Here is a 23,761-nt window from a genome sequence, read left to right as displayed (position 1 = left end):
TCTCCTCCACCTTCGCTGTCGCCTTCTCCTTCCATCGTTGCTCGGATTTGCGTGTGCTCACGGCAGTGTCCCTCAATTTTTAGATGCTAGGCATAAGGTAGTATTCCAGCCTATTCCAAGGTGGGAATTTTAGTTTTATTTCAATCGTTTTCGAAAAATTCTCTCTTTTTCTCTAAAACAAATTGCCCGTATATTCTTGTCGTCAAAAAAATATATCCACCAACGTTTAATATTGAAAATCACATAAAATAAAAATTCATTTACGTTTCTGCAAACAACCACTTCCAAACATGGCCTTAAGCTGTCATCATGGCATTATCCATTACACTTGCAACAACAAAGTTAAATCTCGCAACTTCTTTCCGAATTCAGGATTTGCTTGCATCAAGAAACCGCTGATTTATCCCCTTCACATTTCTGCTGCAACGGCTTCTGGGTTCGTCTTTTCCCTCAAACCATTTTTATGAATGTTAATTACAAATAATGGGGTTTAATTTTCTTGCTATTTTTGGTGGCATAGCAATGTGAAAGAAGTTCTTCCACCTGTTCTTGATTCCTCTTCGGACCCACCAGCAATCTTTGATGGAACCCCAAAGTAATCCATTCAAAGTCGATTCTTTTTTCTCTCTTTGCTTAATAGTTTTGAATTTTTATATTCTAATTGGGTTCATTTCTTCAATTTTAGGCTTTATATTTCTTACACATGCCCCTATGCTCAACGTACCTGGATTACCAGGAACTGTAAGGTTGTGAGAATTTAGAGTTTGTTTGTTATAACTGATGAATTAGTATGTTTTGTAGTGGAATTTAAGGTTATGAGAAGCTGAATTTCCTTGTTTTAGGGACTGCAAGAAACTATCAAATTGGTGCCTATTGATCTCAAGAATAGGCCTAGTTGGTATAAGGAAAAAGTATATCCTGAAAACAAGGTGAACACTTTTGTGTTAATGTGAGTTATTTTAGATTTCAAGATAGTGAAAACTAGTTGATTTCAAGTTATTTTAGAAATTTGTTTGCATTCCCTATGTAGGTTCCATCACTAGAACACAACAATGAGGTTAAGGGGGAAAGTCTTGACTTGATTCGTTATATTGATCAAAACTTCCCAGGGCCTTCGCTTTTTCCTGATGTAAGATCTTCTACTATGTTAATATCACATATTTGATGTTTGCTTTTGTGGTAGCTCAAGTGCTGAATGACTGCAGGATCCATCCAAGGGGGAGTTCGGAGAGGAGTTGCTCTCATTCACGGGCTCCTTCCATAAAGCTGTGACTACTTCATTGAAAGAAAACAGAATCGATGAAGCTGGTGAGTTTGGATTCTAATGACAGAATTTACATCGATGAGAAGATGTAGAACTAAATACTAATTTGATTTTCCTTCCATAGGTGCTGCTTTTGATGATATTGAGAGTGCTCTCTCCAAATTCGATGATGGGCCATTTTTTCTTGGCCAGCTCAGTTTGGTGAGTGAGGCACTATACAATATTGATTTACCAACTTCTGTATGATATGAAAGTAAGACGATTTGTGGAAACCCCAATAGGGAAAGACTCTAAACATTAATTGTGTTCTTGCAGTGTTTTAAGTCTATATTCGATTCCAATGACATAATTTGAGTTAGTGATTAATGCGGGAATTGGATAGAATGCTTCATTTCATGATTTGTCTCAGGTGGATATTGCCTATGTTCCTTTCGTTGAAAGATATCAACCCTTCTTCTCCGAAGTAAAGAAGTATGATATCAGAGTAGGCAGGCCAAAACTTGCACTGTGGATTGAGGTACGTAAACAAACTCTGTGTGTGCGTGGACAATTTTATGCTTGTATTAATCATTTCATGAGAACGATATCTACAAAAAGAAAACATCAATGTTTTCCTCTAGAAATCGACATGACATTACGAGTTTCACAGGAGATGAACAAGATAGAAGCGTACAAACAAACCCAAAGAGACGCCAAAGAGCATGTCGAGAGCTACAAGAATCGTTTCTTGAAGGTTATTTTCTTAAACTCTACTTTGTTATTCTAATCTATTATCATCCTATGAGAGACATTGCTCTCTATCTGATCTGCCACCCTTTCCCTTTGCACGTGCAGTCTCCCGTCTCTTCGTGAAGTTTTTGGGTGCTGCCTAAACTCGAAAGCTGTATTGATTGAGCTCCTAATGTTACATGATCTCTCATAGGTGGTGTTATTAGAGTTCATTCCTTTTAGTGGATGTGAAGAAGAATATTTGCATTTCTCATTTAAAAAGATGGATGCAAACAAGAGATCACAACGTGTTGTAAAAGAAAATTAGAATGTGACTAAAACTAAATTAAAGATTCCATTAAAAGATAAAGCTACCAATAACATTTGAATGATTTACTAGATGGAGTCTACAAAACGTAATTAAAGGGATATTAGGCAAAATAGATATGAACAAATCCCCTACCATTTAGTTTAAAATATATCCATCTCAATAAGAAGCAATCAAAGATGGAGTATATATTTATATTGTAGAAAATAAATATATATTGTACTTGATTGACTGGAAATTGAATTTACAAGATCACTAAGAGGGATTTCTTAAAATTTTAATTATCTCTAAATAAGATATTATAATTATGAAATATATAGGAGTATAGGACCACAATGCCAAAATTAGAAATCGCACGGGATTGATTGTAGATTATAGGAAACGGATTGTAGCAACAATTAACAAAATGAGATTATTACCAAAAAAATTGTCATTATAAATGATGTAGTCGGGTATATATCACTACTATTATACAACGAAATGCCAAATTTTGCCAATATAAACATTGCCTCATCTATACTATATAATAATAAATATACATCAATCAAGTCATATTCTAATGCTTATAGCATCCTAATCCAAAATCAAGACCAAATCTCCATCTTTAGATTTTAAAATGAGTGGATGAGATTAAATTTTGCGAATCTCAATAAATAGTAGACAAAATATCAACAAAAGGGTAATATCATCATTATGTTATCATATGATAATTTTCGTGAATGTTTTTTTATATCAACATAGTGTATTACAAATATCAACAAATATCACATAAGAATATCGACACTAGTACAAGAAAATATCAACACATATTTATTGAGAATTTTATTTTATTAAGATTTTTACATGGTTTTATTGAGATTTTTTATGTATTTGTTGATAAAAATCTGGTTATCAACATTCACGAAAACTAAAATAAAAAATATCAAATTTCATCATCCGAACGTCGTCGGAACATATGCAATTGAGATCTCGTTGGAATCCTTATAAAATTATCTTTAGTTTGATATATTTTTTGCGAAAAAATAATTTAAATCGAGAGAGTTACGTAAATTTAAAGTTTTAACATGATTTTAATGAAAGAGAATTGACATTAATATCCTTTAATTTTATTTATTAATTTTTTTAATTAAAAATATAATCCACGTGACATTATTTCAATCGTTAGATCTTCTAATCTAATAACTAAAATTTAATTTTTGTTTGAAATTGCTAATGAGTTAATCACTGCACTACATCAATATATTGAATAATGAAATGACAAATGTTCATGCATTTATATAGTGGCTTCAAAGACAATATAATGAAATGACAAATGTTCATGCATTTATATAGTGGCTTCAAAGATTTGATTTTGTTGTCTACTGAATTTGGTATGCCTTAGTTTTTAAATAATCAGTTTGTTATTTTGGGCTGAAGCTGTTGTTTATTTTGCATAAATTATCCGAGAAGAAGCAAAATCTCCCACTCCGATAACATTTTCCATTGGTCGATTCAGATAAAGATTCGTGATTTTTCTAGTGACTTCAATGATTTGATTTTGCTATCTGTTGAATTGGGTATGCATTAGTTTTCTAATAATCCCTAAGTTATTAATTTTGGATTAGTTAATTTAGGATTTGAGATTAGTTTTAATATTTTTTTGAAATTTATGAATTTATAATTATTGTTTTTTTTAATGTACGTCGCAATTCCTTGTAAAGTTCTTTAAAATGGAAGTGTACAAATTTAACTTAAAAATGCTAAAATGTTAATCAGGACGAAATTTGGTACAAGAAAATTTCACTTAGTTTTTTTTTTGTGTGAGAAAGCAGATCACTGCTTGATTATAAAGATAAAATAGCGAGCATAAGAAATACCAAGTCTATCGTGCAACATCCAAATACTAACTCCTTTAGGAAAACTATATGCGTAATGAGATTGAAAATCCGCAGCAAAATTTGCCTCCATATGCAAATGGTTTGACCACCACCGAATCAAAATCTGGAAGCAAGTCACGCACGCCTTGCACTATAGATTTACAATTGATGGACACTTCAAAGTCCCTCTTGATCATTGAGATTCTAATAAAACTGTCACTTTCCACCTCCAAATTTCGGAAGCCCAAAGCTTTCGCGAACGTAAACCATGGGAGCAGGCAGGCACCAGAGTTCAGCCAACAAAATGAAGCATAACCCAATATTTACCACAAAACCATACTCCAAGAACCTGTTGCATCCCGAAAGAGGCCACCTTTATGCTCTTGTATTTCCACTTTAGACTTGGTCATTTGTGGTACTTTTAGTGCTGAGATTTCAGGTTCATGATATATGATATATTCTATTTCATTTTAATCGCTATTTATAAAATTTATAAGTAACCTCTACCTTTAATTATTAGTAGTATCTCACCCCTGTGATAACACAAGAAACTCCCTCCGTCCCAAGGAAGATGACCTCTTCCTTGGGTGACATGGAATTTTATGTAACTTTATTTTGTGTGTTAAGTGCAGAGAGTGAAGTAAGAGAGAGAACAAAATAGAGATAAATGTGTTTCCTTTTTTGGCAATGGGTCATTTTGGTTAGGGCAAACCAAAAAAGAATGTGGGTCATCTTCAATAGGACGGTGGGAGTACTTTATATTTTTTAAAAAATATATTAACATTAAATTTTTATGTATCAAAAAATATAAAATAAAAAAAAAATCATTAAAATTAGCTTAGAAGTGTAAATTAAAATCTCTTATACATCAAATTAGCTTAGAAGTGTTAAAATGTTGAATTAATTGTCAAACAAAGCGAACTATAAAGTACAGATTTAAGGTGGCCAACTCAGAACGCCTTCCCTTCCCTTTCTTGATACTTTACTAATAAAGTTTTCATCTTACTAAATAAAGATTTATTATTGAGGGATGAAGCAATATTGATCTTATTAGCAATTCGAAACAAATGTTTTTAAATGTAAATGCACATGCATGAGACATGTCAATTGTAATTGGAAAGGTAAAAAAATTTATAACTCATTTTTTTATAAATTTAGTTTATCTATACATATATAAAAGAGTAGTTTTCTAAAAATTTACATGAATGCAATGGTAATTAATTCAAATTTATATAATAATTTTGGATACAGTTTTGAAGTCCTAATTCAAACTAAATATACTTATGTGGTTCTCCTCCCATAGTTGCTGACTTGCTGCTTTTGATGAGATTGAGAGTGCTTTATCCAAATTTGATGATTGACCATTTTGTCTTGGCCAGCTTAGTTTGGTGAGTGAGACATTATGCAGTATATTGATTGATTTACCAACTTCTATGTGATATGAATGTATGGAAACTGCAATAGGTGAAGATGCTAAACATTCATTGTGTGCTTGCAGTGTTTTAAGTCTATGGTAGATTCAAAATGACATGAATTGAGTTAGTGAGAAAATTTGACATTACGAGTTTCATAGGAGATGAACATGATAGAAGCATACAAAGAAACCCGAAGAGACACCAAAGAGTATGTGAGAGCTACAAGAGTCTTTTCTTGAAGGTTTCTACTTTGTTATTCTAACATCATCTTATGAGCGACACTGCTCTCGAACTGATGACACTCTTTCCCTTTGCACGTGCAATCTCCCTAGTCCCGTCTCTTCTGTCAAGTCTTTCGGTGCTGCCTAAACTCGAAAGCTGTATTCATTGAGCACCTAATGGATGATATGAACAATCTCTCTTAGGTGTTATCATGTTTATTTCTTTGACTAGAGGTAAAATTCCCATTTGCAAGTTGCAACAATGGGGTTGTCAACAGCAAGCTGGATGTAAAGAAGAATATATGCATTTCTCATTTATAGCTCAAAAAGATGGATGCAAACAAGATTTAACAATGGTTTGTAACAGAATCGAATCTACACAGTATTCAGACTCTTGAGAATCATCGTACCAACATATAATTTGGTCAATCTATTATTTGTGCTATACGTATGGCTGCTGAGACGACTCACCCCAGTTGGCATGGCTTCTTTTGCTAGCCAAATCTCAAACAGACTAAAATGAGGCTGTTCCGCTCCTGTTACTGATAATAGTTGTGGCTGTTGTGATTCGAACTTGCAAGGAAGGGTCACTGAAGGCTGTGGAAAGCTGTTGTAGGAAATTGTGCCCGATTGGTCAATGGCACGGCAGAAGTGAAGTATGGAGAAGTTGCGGAAGAGAATCCTGATGATGCTGCAGAAGAAGCCAATATGGGGACTGGGGTGGCCATACCATGGCTTGGCATTTTCCATGGCCAGTTTGAGCTGTATCCAGGCAAAGGAACAGCTTCACCACTCATTCTTGTAGCTAATTCCTGTCAAAAATATAATTATTACTGTTATTCTTCAGCAAGTTCATGACTCAAATTATGCATCTTTTATTATAGAAATGAAGCTTCGTTTCGACTTATATCCAATGTGTCAATGTTTGTTACTACTACTTGCGTCACTAGCTTTTTTTTTAGTTTCACCTTATCGTTTGGGGTAAAACCAGAATAGATGCCAGCCCACATGGTAGGATACTTTTGTATTAGTTCTTGAGGGACAGAGATTGGCTCGACCTATAAAATTACACAGATCATAAGATGAAGGAAAACTACTGTCCTAGCATCGGTGAAGACATTCATTTTCTTTTTGAAGCCAGCAACAAAAATGCATATCCATGAAATGAAGCTCTCCAGCTTTAGTGAAATTTTGAAATGAATCTAATAGCTGTATACCTTTAATCTCTTCCCATCGGGAGCAGGATAATGCTGATTTCTGGTAGTGTCATTCCCATCGGAAGATAAAGACATCCCGAGGTTGAGATCAAGACTGCTGCCATTACCTAGAATTGCAGCAAAAAGATACCAAGTTAGCCACTGTGCGGACAAGACAAGAAAAATTGATATTCAGTAAAAACGAGGTTGAAACTAAGATAGTGATTTGCCATATACCTCCATTTCTGGAGCTTAAGTTCATCTCCTTGTCATAGTTGCTAAACTCAAATTTTGCAATGGCTTCTCTCCCATTAGATTTGATGGCTGCTTCATCATATGCCCTGAATCCACAACATGAAACGGAAGCTTTTTATGCGAGACAACAAAAATGAATTCGTCTTAGCACAACACAGCGTCTAATGACATATGAATTCATGATCACAAGGACCTTGCAGCCTTTATTTTGCTCTCGAATAACCGTTATAGTATCGTATCATACAGATAAAAGGGATTCCTCTCTCCATTTAATTAACTATCCTAAACAAGTACTCCAAAACCAGAAACCTTCATGCATTAATCATGATTAGATGAATGCATAAACATCTCACAAACACCATGTATAAGGAATTAAATCAAGCTCTTGTAATCAGTCAAATGAAGCAATGAAATAATCCAAGAAAAGCGCTTACTTCTTTCCAACGAATTGACCCATTCTTGTATCCCAACGACCACATTTGTGCAGAGTTACGCCTCTATACTTGGAGCTTCCCCGGGCGAACCCATTGCTCTGGCGACGCAGAATGTGAACAAACTCTTCCTTCGACAAACTCTTCATCTGCAAATCTCCAACCGCATAAGCACAAATAGAGTGACAAGATTCCAAATGTTGGCCACAAAAGCTTAAACACCTCCAAACCTGTTTCATCTCCTCATCATAATCACTGATGGTGAAATTGATGTCAGCATCAACCCCACGGAACTTGATTGCAGCTCGATCATATGCCCTAAACAAGTATTCCAAAATATGATCAGTATTAATAACTAATTAATCAAGAACACACATCCAAAATTCTTATTATGAACCAAGATTCTTACCGAGCTGCAGCATGTGCTGTATCAAACCCTCCTGATAGAAATCAATAAACGAATCACTAAAACAGATACATAAATTGATATTTGCAAACCAAAGCTATACAATAGCTCCGTGTTCTTACCCAAATAGACTTGTTTTCCACAATCCCTGCAACAAAAGGCCAATACTCAGTAAAAGGACCACATAAAACAAACAAATCCACCACCTAACTCCATTCAATCAGTGATCTCATCCGCAGATTCAACACTCATCTTTCCACAGATCACAGTCCACCACAATTCAACCGTTTAATTTGAAAAGCAATTGAAAAGCAAAACAGAATTTCTCCAAATTAGGCATGCATGGAAGGTAAGCAGACAAGCAGACCAACCAAATATGAGATTCCCATCTTCCAGTCCTACGGTAGAAGGTAACTCCACGATACTGAGAGCTCCTGGAGCGGGGCCCACGCCTGCTCTTCTTCGGCTGCACCGGAGCAGCCTCCGGCAACTGCGCCTTATAAATCCCCAATTCCACCCTGCCGGAGTCCTCCGGCACCGACAGATTCAGCCAATACTTCTCCCTAACCAGCGGCGGCGGCGCCGAATCGGCGATCGGGAACAGCTGCAGCTCGCTCCCTCCGACGCTGACGTCATTGAGCGTGGAGACGGATTTCGCCGGAGTCCAGGTGCTGCTGTCGACCTCGGCGGCGGCGGCATTATTGGTGGCGGAGGTGGTCGTGGAGGCGACGGAATCGGCGGTGGTGGCGGCGTTGTGGAAGCTGAGCTCGTCGTCGGAGAAGGCGGCGCCAACATTCAGATCCAACATTTCACTCTCTGGTGCGTGGAATAGTGTGAAATGATGGTAGTTGAAGAGAAAATCGTTGAAATCAGATGAAGAATGTAGAGAGAGAAAGTGAGGAAAACGGAATCTGTAACTGTATATGCATTTGTTTGAAAAAATTGCAACAAGAAAAAACCGAGGGATATAGATACAGGCAGCGAGGTGTATGTAAATATGTATGTATATGCAGAGAGAGAGAGAGTTGGAAAAGGGAAGTCAGAGGAGTTGCATTTTAATTGGGTGGTTTGCTTTAATGAAGAAGAAGGAAGAAGAATAAAAAAGAAGGGTTGATTAATAATGTGAAATAAATGTAGCTCTCTTTCAACTTGTTCAACCTTAGCTTTCTATTCTCATTTTTCCTTGCTAATCAAGGTGGCCTCCAATTAACATTATTTGGTCTCATTTTTCTGAATACATATCAAGGAAAAATATTGACATTTTTTCACAGACGGACCAATATAACAAAATTGTACAACGCTTCACAGACGGAGGGAGTACTTCATTTTCTCCTATTAGCCTTCTAGTAACCTTTAGTATTAGGATTTCTCATTTTATCTTCCCAAATACATCAAACCTAACTGAGATTTATTCGAGAATAAACGATTCATATGAGATGTCTTAGAACTAATGTGAAAGGATGGTGTCTTCTGGACATCCCTTTGCACCAAGGTTTTTATTGAATGTTGTTAGGGAATGTCCATGATCAAGAGTTTCATGAAGAGGTATGTTGATTTGGGTGTTGTTTTAGACTTTTTATATTTGTTTGCTTTTTCCGATCTTTGCTGTGTTAATGGTTTGTGCTTGCGTTTTTGTTTAGTAAGTTATCTCTTGTTGTTGTTGTTTTATTCGCATCTTGCTAGTTTTGTCCTTTGATGTCTCAATTTTATTAATTATCGATATTTGGTTTGAGTATTTGATTTTTTTTTAAAAGAATTCATAGTTAGTAATTTTGTACCTAACTCAAAATAGTGTTAATCGAAACACTAACCACAAATTAATGCTTTGCAATTGTCAACTTCATTTATACCACACTCTTATTAAACTTCTTAATAACCAAATTTAGGTTTCGGTTTACAAAATCAATCTTCATTTAGGTAATTAATTATGAATCCAGCATTATTATAATATCTAACAAGTATGATTTCATACATTTAAATGGATTATATCATAGACATATAAACATTACTACTAGTAAGAATGGACTATAGATTAGATCATAGAATAAGAGTGGCATAACACACATTCCTCCAAATTTATTTAATGCACGAGTACATAAATGACAAGTGCAGCACTAATTTTAGAAAGAATATTTAACTTCGATATTTATGAAAATTATAAAATAAAAATGTTAATAACAAATTTTAAAATATTAAAATCAAATTTAATTATAAAATAAAATAAACAGTGGAGTAGTAACAAATATACTAAAAGTCCATTAAATAAATGTGGTGCTCACATATATTTGCTCTTTCCCTTTTTCAGCAGCCGGACCATTATGGAGTAGTTCTTGACTAACCCATTATCATATTATTTTCTCCATTTAGAAATACATTCAGTTGCAATAACCAATTAATGTATTATTAAAATGGATGACGACTTGGTGCAGATAAGTAATTATAGTTGACAAATAATTTTATTTTTCAGTAGAGTTGAGGCGAAACCAACCTAACCTATTACTTGGGGATACTTTGTATTACTACTATATACACTAAAGTGTGCTACAAGTTGAGATTTACAAAAATACTCACCTTAAAATATTCAAAACCAAGCAAACTTAATTAATCTTGTATTTAGAATAAAACTTAAATTTATTGGCCACTAGTTTTTCATTCTCATATGTATGAAAAATTGAAACACGGGAATATTTTGAGTTAATTAACTAAAAAGTATATTTACCCCCTTAAAATGAAATACCTTGGTTGGCAGGATTCTATCTGAGAAAGTAATCTGATTTCTTAAATTTTAAATTTCTACGTTTGTTTCGGTTTTTAATCAAACTGGGAAAGTAATCAGAATCCGAGAACAAGGAAAGTTAGTACAACTTTCCAGGATTCTGAATTCTAACTTTTCTTAGGTATTCTTTTTTCCAATTTTAGGATTCTTACATATTTAAGCAATATAGTATATTATTATTATTATTATTAGTTACTATATTTTAAAAATAATTTAAAATTATAAATTATACTTAATTTCACTATAATAAATAACTATAATTAAAATTATCATAATTATAAATATATTTTATAATAATTCATAATATTAATTAATAATTTATTAATAATTAAAATAAAATTATATATATAAATTGTATAATGAATAATAATTATTATATTTTATAAACTATTATTAATCAATAAAGTTATAGTGCAATTTTAATTTATAAAATTTATTCAACTATGATGTCTGTAAATGTTATAATTACAATATAATAAATGAGTATAATAATCCATGTAATTATAATTATAATTATATTATTATATATTATGATGGATAATCCATATTTAAACTATCCATTGTAATGACAAATATAATAATATAGTTATAATTATTTATAATTAATAATATATTAAAAAAATTTACAATATTATTCGTTTTTATAAATAAAAAAATAAAAAAATAAAAAGTATATTTTTAGTTTGGTGTTTAAATTAAGTATAAATTTAAAATTTTGATATTCCCCGAACACATGAAAGTAATATTACTAGGATTCATATTCCCGAGATTCATTTTCTCAGGAATCATTTTCCTTGCCAACCAAACATGGCCATAGTACTACTTGTAAATATTGTAGAGACAATGCTTGAGACTAGAAATTTGGTCTAATTCTGATATTTCCTACACAATTGGTCTAAAATTATAAATTTTATATTTCATGTGTTATTTCTCAATCCGACTCAAATAAGATATTTTCCACGAAAACTTATTCTAAGTATAGAACTGTAAAATGTTTATGTTATTCTTTTTTATCCCTTCTTAGGTTCATGGCAAATGAGATAAAAAAAAATCACATTGATTTAGTTATGTCAAATAGGATAAAAAAAGTCAGGTGTGTTAGTCAGAAATAACATTTTGGAATAGGTAAAATTATACTCTCTCACAATTTAAAGAGTCATTTTGTCATTTTGGGTTGTTCATGATTTATAGAACCATTTACTAATTTATTCTACTTTTAGTATGCAGACCTCATATTCTACTAACTTTCTGTACTCACAACCCATTATAAAACTAATATTAAAAATGGGTCACACATTCCACGCACTTTCTCTAAACTTTTTTCACAAAGTAAAATAATTTCTTAAAACTCATCCCGAGTTAAAAGGGCTTTTTAAATGATGGAGAAAGGAAGTATATACTCCCTTCATCCCATAAAAATATGTGCACTTTCCATTTTCATACATCCCACAAAAATATGTGTATTTCATTTTTGGAAAGTTACATCAATTTTATAATTTAGGTCTCACTATCCACTAATACTACTTTAACTACAATTCATATCCTCTCTCTTACTTTACCATACCATTCTCATCCGCTCTCTTACTTTATCAATTTTGTCTTAATATTCGTGTTATATCCATTGTTTATATTTTTATGGGACGGAGGGAGTATATTTTTTAAATTTACGAGAAATACTATAACTAGTCAAAAGTTTGTGAGATATACCATCAAATATATGCATATTGGCATGATTTCATGCCTCCGTATCATTACTAAAGAAACAAGTTTAAAGAAGTTTTTTTTTTAAATTAAATTTAGGTTTGCATATTCATCATTTAAATAGTAGAATGTTTTGACTATCAGCCCTACTAGTTACTTATAAATAGGGACGTTAATGTAGCCCGCAATCCGTGGATGTAATAGCCTGTCAAATTTTTAGGGTTAGGGCTGAAAATTTCTAGCCCGATAAAATAACAGCCCGACTAGTCCACACCCGATTAGCCCGCAACCCGTTAGGGTCAGATCCGAAAACCCGATGGGCTGGCCCGAAAACTCGATAAAATTTCTATCGTTCTATTTGTTTGACTCTAATTCAACACTTCATTGGTTATTTTATGATATACTCTCTCCGTCCGCCATTAGAAGTCTCATTTATGGGCGGCACGAGTTTTAAGAAATGTTTAGAAAAGTGGGTGGAAAAAAGTTAGTGGAATAGATGTCCCACTTGTAAATATTAGTTTTAAATGAAATGTGAGTGGAATGAGTTAGTAGTAGGTGGGACCCTATGACCATTTTGGTAAAAGTGAACTGAGACTCCTATTCACGGACTGACTAAAATGGAAAAACGGGACTCCTATTCGCGGACAGAGGGGGTAGATTACTAAAAAAATAACTTTCAATTTTATATATTAAATATATAAATTATATATTAAATTTTTATTAACATAATAATAGATATATAAATTAGAAACTTCAAATTCACTAAAAAATATATTTAAATTTCTAAAGCATGCTTTAAAATTTCTTGATGTTTATGTTTTATTTTGCATAAATCTCAAATATTAGTGTATGATGGTGTTTATGTTTGATTTTAAGCATATATCTAAAATATATCATAATTAAATATTTTATATTTTATAAATATAACTAATTTTCACCATTATTTATTGGATTGATCACATGTTAATTTTATCGATAGCAACCCGATTAGCCCACTGGGCTAGCCCGAAACCCGAGCTTCTAGGGTTAAGGTTGAACTTTTATAACCCGAAGAAAATCACAACCCGATTAGCCCGCACCTGAATGACCCACAACCCAAATAGGATTAGCCCGAAACCCGATGGACTGGCCCAATTTACATCCCTACTTATAAACATTGATCCTTTAACCCTAAACCTCAAGAAATATGGAAATTTACCCATATAAAGTAAGTACACTACATTTAGTCTATAATCTATTGCTGCAAAAAAATTAATAATGAAAACTAATTAATTTCTTGGACACCGTCCAAGGAAATATATGCCTGAAAAAAGCAAACGATTTTCTTTCCAAAATTGGAATTCTTTATTATTTTCCCATAGAGACAGCGACGTGGCTTGTTGAGATAGGCTGGAAACATCAACAAATAAAATGGACGGAGATATCATAGAAGCATAATAAACAGTGTATAAACGTGTAGGAAATGCTACAAATGGGACTAATATTTTAGGATACTATATATTGTACTTGTTGCAGAATATTTACTAGTACTTATTTTCACAATGAGTAGCATAGTAATAATTTAGTACTAGTATAATTTTAAAGCAGCAATTAGTTTGATGGTCCCCGTTATAATAATAATAATAATAATAATATAGGGTTGGTGAAGTGATGGTATATTTTACAATTAGAGTTTTAACTTTCTTTTAAATGGGAATACCTAGTTCTAGCAAAATTTAATGAATATACTGTTTGTATTTACATTCAAAAGATATGTTTTTATTTTTTTAATATTTTTAAGAAAAAGCAAAATTACCCCAATGAGTCCAAACATTACTAATAAATCGTTTCTAACTTAAACCAAAACATATATATATTCTAATAAGGTCAAAAAAGGTCTACGATGCGAACATCACTTTCTCTTTATCTCGTTGCCACACATGATTATCATCGATCCACTCAATGAAATGATCGAGCTCATTGTTGAAGTAAAAGTTCTTTCTTCACACACACACTCACATATGTATATATATGGTCGCGTTAAGATCGTAAAACGGTCTACGATGCAAACATTACTTTCTCTTTATCTCGTTGCCACACATGATTTCATCAACCCACTCAATGAAAGAATCAAGCTCATTGCTGAAGTAAAAGTTCTTTCTTCACACACGCACTTACACACTCACATATGTATATATATGGTTGCGTTAAAATGAATATGCCCCTTAAATATTTTTTTTATCCATACAAAATATCAATATTATAAATTTAGGTTTAAGACTTAGTCAAGAGTTAGTGGAAATTGGAAATTGAAAATGTTTTTTTTTGTAATGCCCTAAAAGCGAATAATGAATGTGAAGGTTTAAGACTTAGTCGAGAGTTAGTGAAGCTAAATTCTCATACCCAGGTGTAGGGGTGTCAAAATGGATACCGGGTATTGGATACCCGATATCCGAACCCGAAAATGTCGGATAATTGGATACCCGATATCCGAATCCGAAAAAATGTCGGATAATTGGATATCCGAAACCCGATTTTTCGTGTATCGGATCGCGATCGGGTAGTAAGAATTTTGGATGATCGGGTATCGGGTATTCCCGAAATACCCGATTTATTTTTTAAAATTAATAAATTATATTTTTTTTATAATTAAATGTAATTTAATTTCTTAATTATCTTTTAGTTAATACTTGTTAGCATATAAGTAAGATATTAGTGATTTAGATTTATGAATTGTGATAGGTGATTGTGGATGAATGATTGAACTTTTGAATTATTGAATTGTGATGTTTATTAGGGAGGATGTTATTGTGATAGTTTTTTTTTGAAATATGGACAAGTTTATTCATATTAGATAAAGCAAATATTACATGGGTTTTAAAAAATAGTCGAGTGCCACAATTTGGTAAGGAATGTGTTCACTCTCAACCTCTGCCATCCACATCAAAACCAGCTCTAGTCCAACCAGGTGCATGCCCCTTAGGTACTGCCCCTATTCTAACTAAATAATATGAAATAAATTCTAAAATTTTATAGTGATTTTTTTTTTGAAAAAAGTAACAATCTCAATCGGGACTGGATATCCGATTTTTCGGGACTGGATACCCGAGTCGGGTATCCGGGTATCCGAAATAAAAATCGGGTCAGGTATCGGGTATGTGATTTAGGGAATTTCGGGATCGGGTACCCAAAAATTTCGGATCGGGTATCCGCGGGTACCCGATTTGACAGGCCTACCCAGGTGCTTAGAGTTAGCGAAGCGCTTCTATAATGCTAAACCAAGGACGCTCGTTTTATCCACACAAGAGATAAATATTACTATAAATTTAGGGATGTCATTCCAACCTGAATAACCCGGTAAAATTAGTGGGGGTTAGGGCTGTTATGTTGTAACCCGATTACAAAACGGGCTAAACAGGTTAGCCCGAATGGGTTGCGGATTGGCTCGATGGGTTGCAACTTTTAATTAAAAATTACTATTAAGTTTTAGGGGTTTTTTGTAATTTTGAATTTTATGTGGCACAATCATTATCCTTTTTCAATCTTCATTCGACACTTTTCTACTTGATCTCACGATATCAACTTTCTAATTCCACCTCGACTCATTATTCCATCGTCTCATCATCATATCATCATATGATTTTTAATTTTCATAAAGAATTAATTATGAACAATGCCAAAATAATGACACGAACACAAACTTTAATTTATGTTGTAGTTGATCCAGATGAAAGGCATTTTTCCAACTATTATTGAAGAAAACTATGAAAATTTGAAGATTTTATATGATTCTAAAACTAAAAAAAAAGTATTTAAAATTTAAAATCGAAATTTTGATACAAGAGATTATTTTCTAAAGCTTTTAGCCCGAATAGACCAATGGGTTAGCCCGAAACCCGGCGGGTTAGGGTTGAAAATTTATGACCCAAAAATTCATAACCCGAATAGCCCGCACTCAAATAGCCCGGTAACCCGAGTGAATTGGCCTGAACCTGAACGGTTTAACCCGATTGACATCCCTAATTATGATATACCTGATCCGTCCTTGAGAAATTTAGTCAATACATTGAAGAACACATTAATCAACACACAAATTAATTGTGCAATAGTCATGTACTCCATATCTTGTAAGTACTAGAATGAACAAAACTCCCCATCGATACGATGTTATCTGCAATTATATTTGATGTGATGTGTTTCATATTTTTTTTTATAAAATCCCAGTGTTTGTGTATGAAAACTGAATATACGTACAATATTCTAATTTTGAACTTCCATAATGCTTATCTCTAAATAAAAGTGGAACTTGTATATTTTTAATTCATAATTATTTCATGAAAACTGAAAGTTTACATAATTTGTATCGTAGACAAAGATAAAAAAAAGAAAATTGGACATTATTTTACGATGAAATTTTGAAATTAAACACTTTCCGACAGCAAAATTAGTCTATATAATGTGATACCTTTCCATTGCAGAGAGGATAACAAAACCCTAACCCACATGCAATTCAGCTCAATTAACCAAACCATACACGTTCCCCGACATTTTGGAGTGACAAAATTCTTGAAAACTCTTTGCAAATCAATTAGCCATAGATCGCATATATGATTCGAAAAAAACTCTCCCATATGTAATTACACACTCCTAGCTAATTAATCAAGATATGAATTGAAGTTCATTTTCCGTTTATTTACAATAACTTTTTCTTAAATAGTTTTCAACGTTGTTAATTGTCGCATGTTCCTCTTTCCACCATATCTAACCTCCTAAATATCCATAAATTGCAAAACAACAAAGATGAAGAGCAAACACGTGCAATATGTGTGTGTGATTTAAATTTATGGCCTTTCCATTGTATGAAAAGGCAATCACCAATTATTGAAGTAGATGCGTATAGATATTGTACTTACGTTGTGGGTAACGGTTGTCCATATATTTTGTTTGTTGCACAATTGCCACTCATCATTTTACAATAGCATTTAGAATTTTTATTTTCTTCAGTGATTTGATTGGGTTTTTATTTTATTCCGATCATACTAAGTTACATTTTATTAATTTTCTCCAATCTGTCATGTAGCATGTGGGTCTACGATGTAATGTACAAGTATGATTGTATGATTGTATCTGTTTCTTTCAACTAATTTTGAATTTGCACATAGGCGTTCATTTTGCTATGGCTTGGTTTTGTGAATTTGCATCTGTAAAACTAGGACAATGTAATTTAATTGTAATTAGTATACTTGTCTTCTTGTTTGGACATGCAATGAGTTCATTTAAGAGATATTAAGCATAAATGATTTTATAAATGATGCAAAGGCCACAAATTTAATTCACCATTGAGTAATTTAACCTGAACTTTCATGCTGTAAATGAATTTTTAAAAAATAGTTCCCTTTTCACCATTTTTAGTCCATTTTGACTCAACACAGGTTTTAAAATATTATTTGATATTGTGAAGAAAAATGGTAAAATTGATTTATGGAACGTGGACCCTATTTTTATATATTGATTTTATAATACAATGTGAGTGTAATGATTTATGTGGATGATATGGTCAACTTACTTAGAATAGAAAAGACGAATGAACTTTAAATCACAGATATCTCAAAATAGTAAAATGAAATATTTATATCTAAACAGTTAGAAAATGTCTCATATAATCAGATGTACGAACACATTTCAATTTAGTTGAGTCTCATTTGGTGCACATCCTCAAATTGAAAACACAAATTAGTCTCATCTCAAGAGTAAAAGGAATTTACAAAAAAGAAGAAGAATAAAGGAAATATATCAACTGCAACCGGCAAATCTATTTTAATTATTTCTATTTATTATTTCAATTCAGTAACTTTGTGTCAAGTTATAGAGAGAAAGTTGTTTAAAAAAAAGAGAGAAAGTTGTTTATTTCTTTGTGAATTGAAATGATTGGCAGATTTTATGGGTGGAGATCATAGTGTGAAGCTTTTATCCGCTACCTCGCTATGATTTCTTCGAATTTTTTCTTTAGAGTGTTGCCCTCCCTTTTGTATTAAGAAAATAGCGTGAAGTTATAATTTTATTTTCAATTTAAATTTAAAAACATTCTCTCAATAATTATGAAAATTTAGTTTCGAATAAAATATATATCTATCATTAAAGTTATTACAATCTTCAAGGAATAATTATAAACAATTATATTACAATTTTGTCCACACTACAATAGCTCAAACTTATCTCTCGACATATCAATTCTCTTATTCTTTGTATAATATAATTATAATGTACTTAGTAATCCAAAATCATTATCTTAACAAATTTAGAATATTATATTCGAAGTCATCGAGGATACTAAAAATATTATAAGTGACTTGGCGATTAAAATATTTGACTCTATTAAATTAATAATTATCGCTATAAGATGTCATGAATGATGTCAAATACAACATACTATATTTGTAAAATCATATTCACATTTTCATCGCCAAGTCACAATACCTATCCACATACAACATAAAAAAGAAATGAACTTCTCATATCACATCTATATTGATAAATTATTTAGAAACATAAAAAATCTTTTTTAATTGAATTTAAAAGACGTCATTTTTTTTTCTTGTAGTGTATACCATATATACTGATATACACAATTAAAAGTTTGAATAACTAATTTTATCAATACAAATTAAAATATTCATGCTACCCAATATTCTCCTAAAACATGAAACATGAAAGCGCCATAATCACATCTAATCTTAGTATGATCAAGAAAACAAATTCCATGTCATCCTCAAATCTTGTACTACTACTATAATTATAAACTTTTGAAAAATGGTCAACTAAATTAATTATACTAGTACTACAAAAGATTCTTGAAAGAACATCATGGATGATGTCATTTTCCAAGAGGAGGATACATTAGTCATTAGTCATTCCACACTGCTAATGTCCTAGGGAGATAGTACATGAAGAAAACCTTAAACAGAGAATTACCAAACCATAAGCATATCCAATCACAGTGATCAGCTACAAAAATAAGAAAATAAATCTGGACCGTCAAATTAGTATTATTTCGATTTCCAATCAATTCAGTGTCTCATTCACACTTCCAGACAGAATATTTAATGAAAGACGATAGATAACAAAGAAAGTTGATTTGTCAATAAACATTGATAGATGCCCACGAACCAAGAATCTAGACTGTACTAACTTTCCCCTTTCAGGCAAACCATTACCTTAAAATTTTCTTAGTTGCATTCCCTTTTGGGTTAGAATACCTACTCCACTCACCCATCCCATTTATATATTTTACAAAAGCTTTTTGTTTTGAAAATTTCTACAAAAGTTGTCATCACGGTGACAATTGATTACTATTGGAATGTAAAAATATTATTTCAGAGCTTTTTTAGGTAGTACTCCCTCAGTCTCGGCTAAAATGATACATTCCTTAGCCGACACAGATTTTAAGAGTTATTGGTTAATGTGTTTAATTAGAGAGAGAAAATGTGGATGAAAGTATTAAAATAGAGAGAAAAAGAGAGATGAATATTTAAATAGAGGTAGGAAAAAATGATTGGATGTATTAATTGGAGAGCAAAAGTTTCCAAAAAAGGAAATGTTTCATCTTAACTGGGACAAACTAAAAAGAAAAACGTATTATCTTAAGTGGGACAGAGGGAATACTTAATTATTTGGAATGTAAAAATATTATTTACATAGTTTTTTTAGGTATATTTTCACTTGCTTTTAGATTTATTGAAAGAGATTCATTGGGCAAATTAATGGGTCCATCATTCAATGTGGGGGTGGTGTCACTTAGAGCATCAACAACTATGCCGTCTGGAAGAACACGTCCTGCGTCCGGGATGACACTGCATCGACACACCATTGCGGGGCTTCTACTAGAATGAGCGAGTGGACATCTTTTATATCGGTATAAATTAGTTTTATTTTAAAAAAATAAGAGAAAATCAAAAAAAATATAAAAAAAGATTTTCACTTCCTCAAATATGACCTTTTTATGATTGTTTTTTTCAATAACTTTTTTTTATTTTTTTCATATTTTGATTCCCCAATTCATCCATTAATCATCTATAATTTTATTGCTTTCAATAAGTTAATTAAATTTTGTAATTTTATTTTTTATTTAAATCTTGTGTTTAATGTGATGACATTTTTAATATAAATGTACTTTTTATAATTTTATTATTAATGGTTCATTGAAATTAAATTGGTTGAGTGAAAATTAAAATGAATAATATATGAAATAGTGAGATCTAGCAATAAAAGGAATGGATTATTGTGAGTAGAGTAAAGTTGACCTTATATATAATAAGTTAACATATCTTTAAATAATTAATAAGAATATATGAATCTTATGCTTATATATTAATTTCATAACAAACATTTATAAAATGTTAAAAAGAGTTTTGTAATAGAATGCAAGACCAATTTATTAAAATTATTAAAAATAAAATGAGACATATAATGATGAATATCAGATATTTAATTACGGTCAAAGGGAGACACCTAATCAACCATAGGTTAAATTGCCAATTAAATTGGAAGAAATTACAAATTTTGGTCAATCACTGCTTTTAAAAACATAATAGTAAAGCACCAAGTTTGAAAATTTTGCAACTATACCATATAAAATATTGTATAATATTTCATCCGTTCCTGAAAAATATGAACATTCGATTTGATACGAGTTTTAATGTATAATTGGTAAAATAAAAGACAGAAAAAAAAAAGTTTTAAAATATTATTAGTAGAGATTCATCATCTAGTTAAAAAAAATGAATTTTAACAATAAAAAATTTAAACTTTTTAAAAATAGATTAAAAAAATAGAGTTCATGCTATTCAAGAACGAAGATACCTTTATATAATCCGTATGAACTCAAAACATTTCTTTAAACGACAGATTGGGGGCAATACCATTTTTCATTATTCAGTATACATTTCATATCACGAAATCCCTGGAACTCAAATTTGATGAGTCAAACCGAATAGTAATTCGCCACGTGTAGATATAACAGTGGATTTAGATAAGGTACGGTTGGCCCATGGACCCTCGAATTCACGGTCAAAACACGCGCCTGGTTGAGCGTGGGGCTTCTTGCCCGAAAGATTGGAGATCGAATCAACGGCCAAGATTTCATCAAACAAACGACTTCTTTTTTTTGGTCCCCACTCTATTATGTACTGCCATTATTATATGATTTCTGACAGTGACATCAAATATGTGATTACTACTTTTGTTTAATTTTGGATTGCTTTAACTCTGCCGTAGGATCTTCATTCCTTGTTGTTTTCGCAGCAAACAAACTTAGACAAGCAACTCATGGCCTCATTAATAAATTATCCTTGATATTTTTGGTGCAATATGAAAAATGTGGACATAATACATTTGCCAGCTGCCCCATACATAATTTCTAGCTAAATTATTAAATTTTTGGATCATTGCACGTACTAATTTTTAAAATGTGTTCCAGTACATTACTAGTTTTTTTTAATTAATTCTATTTGGTTTTCTAGTAGCAATTGTGGTTATGGATTTTCAATTTATAGGATAGCATGGGTCATGGGATGCATGGCACTATGGTAGGAGAGAAAATCACATATTTTTTCCGGAAAAAAAAATCTCATTTGTAGATGACACATGTAAGAGAGATGAAGGAAAAAGTAGATAAAGTAAGAAAGATAAAAAAAAATAGATACAATATGAGAGATGGATGAAAAATTGGGTAAAATATGAAAGAAAAACTTTCTATACTTATAAATGAGACAATTTTTTTAGAACATCACAAAATAACAAAGTGAGGCAATTTTTTGGTGAATGTGGAAAGGACCTTGATTAAGTATGCTATTTGATTTATTTATAATTTCAGAAATCTAGAACCGCCTATTCAAATGAATTGGCATTACTAGTTAAAGTAGACAATATTTTGGTAAGTAACATCGATCGATTATTACAAAGATGAATTCAAAAGTTTAATAATGATTATGTATTTTTAAGTTGTACAAAATAACATTAATTTACAGTCTACTCCATACTATACAATAAAACAAAGCGCACACTGCAATCTTGAGATTTGAATAATCTTTCCTAAAATGGCAGAACCCCTTTTTCTGTTTGTTTCCTACAAGAATTAGAGTATAAGAAAAGTAGCACATTCCTTAAAGATTGACAATAGCCCTCCCTCTTTACTTAATGTAGTCTTGCAATTATCGAATGTGTTTGTCTTGGCAACAAAAGTATATGTACCATGATATATGATTCAAGTTATACAACACTACCCCCCCAAACTAGGAAAGGGTGGGGTTGGCCCATCCAAATATTTTATGCATATATATTCTGCAAGTGGGCATATGATTATAAAGATTTTTTGGCTACTATGTAATAAAAAAATAGTTTGTTGCACAAAAATCTGGGGAGAAAAATAATAAACAATTGATGGCAAAAAGTAGATAAGAAATCAGCGTAGAGAGTGTAATTGTCGGTAGGGGTACGAGGTTTTAATGATTATTGGCTGTCAAAGGCGACGTGGCCGCTTCTGCTCCTTTCGTACGTTGAGTCCTCTCTTTTTATGGTAGTGAATTTCCCAACATGTCCCTACCTATCTCAGCTTGGGCTTTGTGTTGATTTACATGGTGGGCTCATTTAGTGAGATGGAAATGATGGCATGTTTAGTATAGATCTCTCCAAATCGACCCAAGAATGCCAATATAATCAAAAGATGTTTTTTTTATGTCTGGACATTGAAATGAGACATGAGTTTGTATTGTAGTAATGAATTATGAATATGATGGTGCAGGTATGGGATTTTATCTTATGTTTTAAATTGGCTCAAAGTTAGAACCCAAGCCCAAGCCCAAGCCCAAGCCTAAGCCCAGTTTTTTTATATTGACGATGGCGACGTATTTGGAGACCATTTCCTAGACCCGAACCCAATGCTTGCAAATACGGTCCCAATCGCGTACTCATGCCCAATTTGGTTTGTTCTTGTTTTACACTTCGACAATTCTCTTCCAAAACCTAAGCATCCTCTGCCGTTATGGATAGTTGAGTCCTCATAAATGTCAACGAAGAACATCGCAATCGTCTTTGTCTCCTACATTCAATACTTGGTTCAGTGATCGAAATCTAGTAGTCATCCATTGAGAGATAAAAAGAGATAGTGTAAAGACCAGTGAGAGTAAAAAAATGTTGAAAATGAGAGTATTGATGATGAAATTAGAATT

The 23,761-nt window shown here is 32.1% G+C and overlaps 2 protein-coding genes across 3 annotated transcripts; one reads left to right on the top strand and one right to left on the bottom strand.

Moving 5' to 3' along the window:
- Window positions 1-253: 253 nt before the first annotated feature.
- LOC125213736 (protein IN2-1 homolog B-like) lies at window positions 254-2,269 on the top strand. The gene is made up of 10 exons (XM_048114444.1): window positions 254-436; window positions 521-595; window positions 686-746; window positions 843-929; window positions 1,031-1,129; window positions 1,206-1,308; window positions 1,389-1,465; window positions 1,674-1,781; window positions 1,914-1,997; window positions 2,099-2,269. Exons 1-10 carry the CDS (start codon window positions 291-293, stop codon window positions 2,114-2,116), a joined length of 858 nt encoding a protein of 285 aa, XP_047970401.1. The 5' UTR covers window positions 254-290; the 3' UTR covers window positions 2,117-2,269.
- A 3,812-nt stretch (window positions 2,270-6,081) lies between these two features.
- LOC125216910 (ethylene-responsive transcription factor RAP2-7-like) lies at window positions 6,082-9,197 on the bottom strand. 2 transcript variants are annotated; one of them, XM_048118696.1, is made up of 9 exons: window positions 8,452-9,197; window positions 8,203-8,228; window positions 8,084-8,114; window positions 7,905-7,992; window positions 7,678-7,823; window positions 7,226-7,329; window positions 7,010-7,116; window positions 6,761-6,850; window positions 6,082-6,604 (listed from the first exon to the last, which is right to left on the bottom strand). In XM_048118696.1, exons 1-9 carry the CDS (start codon window positions 8,886-8,888, stop codon window positions 6,380-6,382), a joined length of 1,254 nt encoding a protein of 417 aa, XP_047974653.1. In that variant the 5' UTR covers window positions 8,889-9,197; the 3' UTR covers window positions 6,082-6,379. The 2 variants fall into 2 exon arrangements, with proteins under 2 accessions (XP_047974653.1, XP_047974654.1); XM_048118697.1 differs by lacking the exon at window positions 6,761-6,850.
- Window positions 9,198-23,761: the final 14,564 nt, after the last annotated feature.

This window comes from Salvia hispanica, chromosome 3 (genome assembly GCF_023119035.1).
Source record: "Salvia hispanica cultivar TCC Black 2014 chromosome 3, UniMelb_Shisp_WGS_1.0, whole genome shotgun sequence".
NCBI classification, from domain to species: Eukaryota; Viridiplantae; Streptophyta; class Magnoliopsida; order Lamiales; family Lamiaceae; genus Salvia; species Salvia hispanica.
The sequence above is the reverse complement of the archived record's forward strand: the minus strand, read 5'-3'. Positions and strand labels throughout refer to the sequence as shown.

Coding starts and splice junctions, on each gene's coding strand:
- LOC125213736 (XM_048114444.1), top strand. CDS start 291: ATGGCCTTAAGCTGTCATCATGGCATTATCCATTACACTTGCAACAAC. Junction 747..842: donor GGATTACCAGGAACTGTAAG/GTTGTGAGAATT, acceptor TCCTTGTTTTAG/GGACTGCAAGAAACTATCAA. Junction 1,466..1,673: donor TTCTTGGCCAGCTCAGTTTG/GTGAGTGAGGCA, acceptor GATTTGTCTCAG/GTGGATATTGCCTATGTTCC.
- LOC125216910 (XM_048118696.1), bottom strand. CDS start 8,888: ATGTTGGATCTGAATGTTGGCGCCGCCTTCTCCGACGACGAGCTCAGC. Junction 8,115..8,202: donor TGGAAAACAAGTCTATTTGG/GTAAGAACACGG, acceptor GATTTCTATCAG/GAGGGTTTGATACAGCACAT. Junction 7,993..8,083: donor ACAGCACATGCTGCAGCTCG/GTAAGAATCTTG, acceptor ATACTTGTTTAG/GGCATATGATCGAGCTGCAA.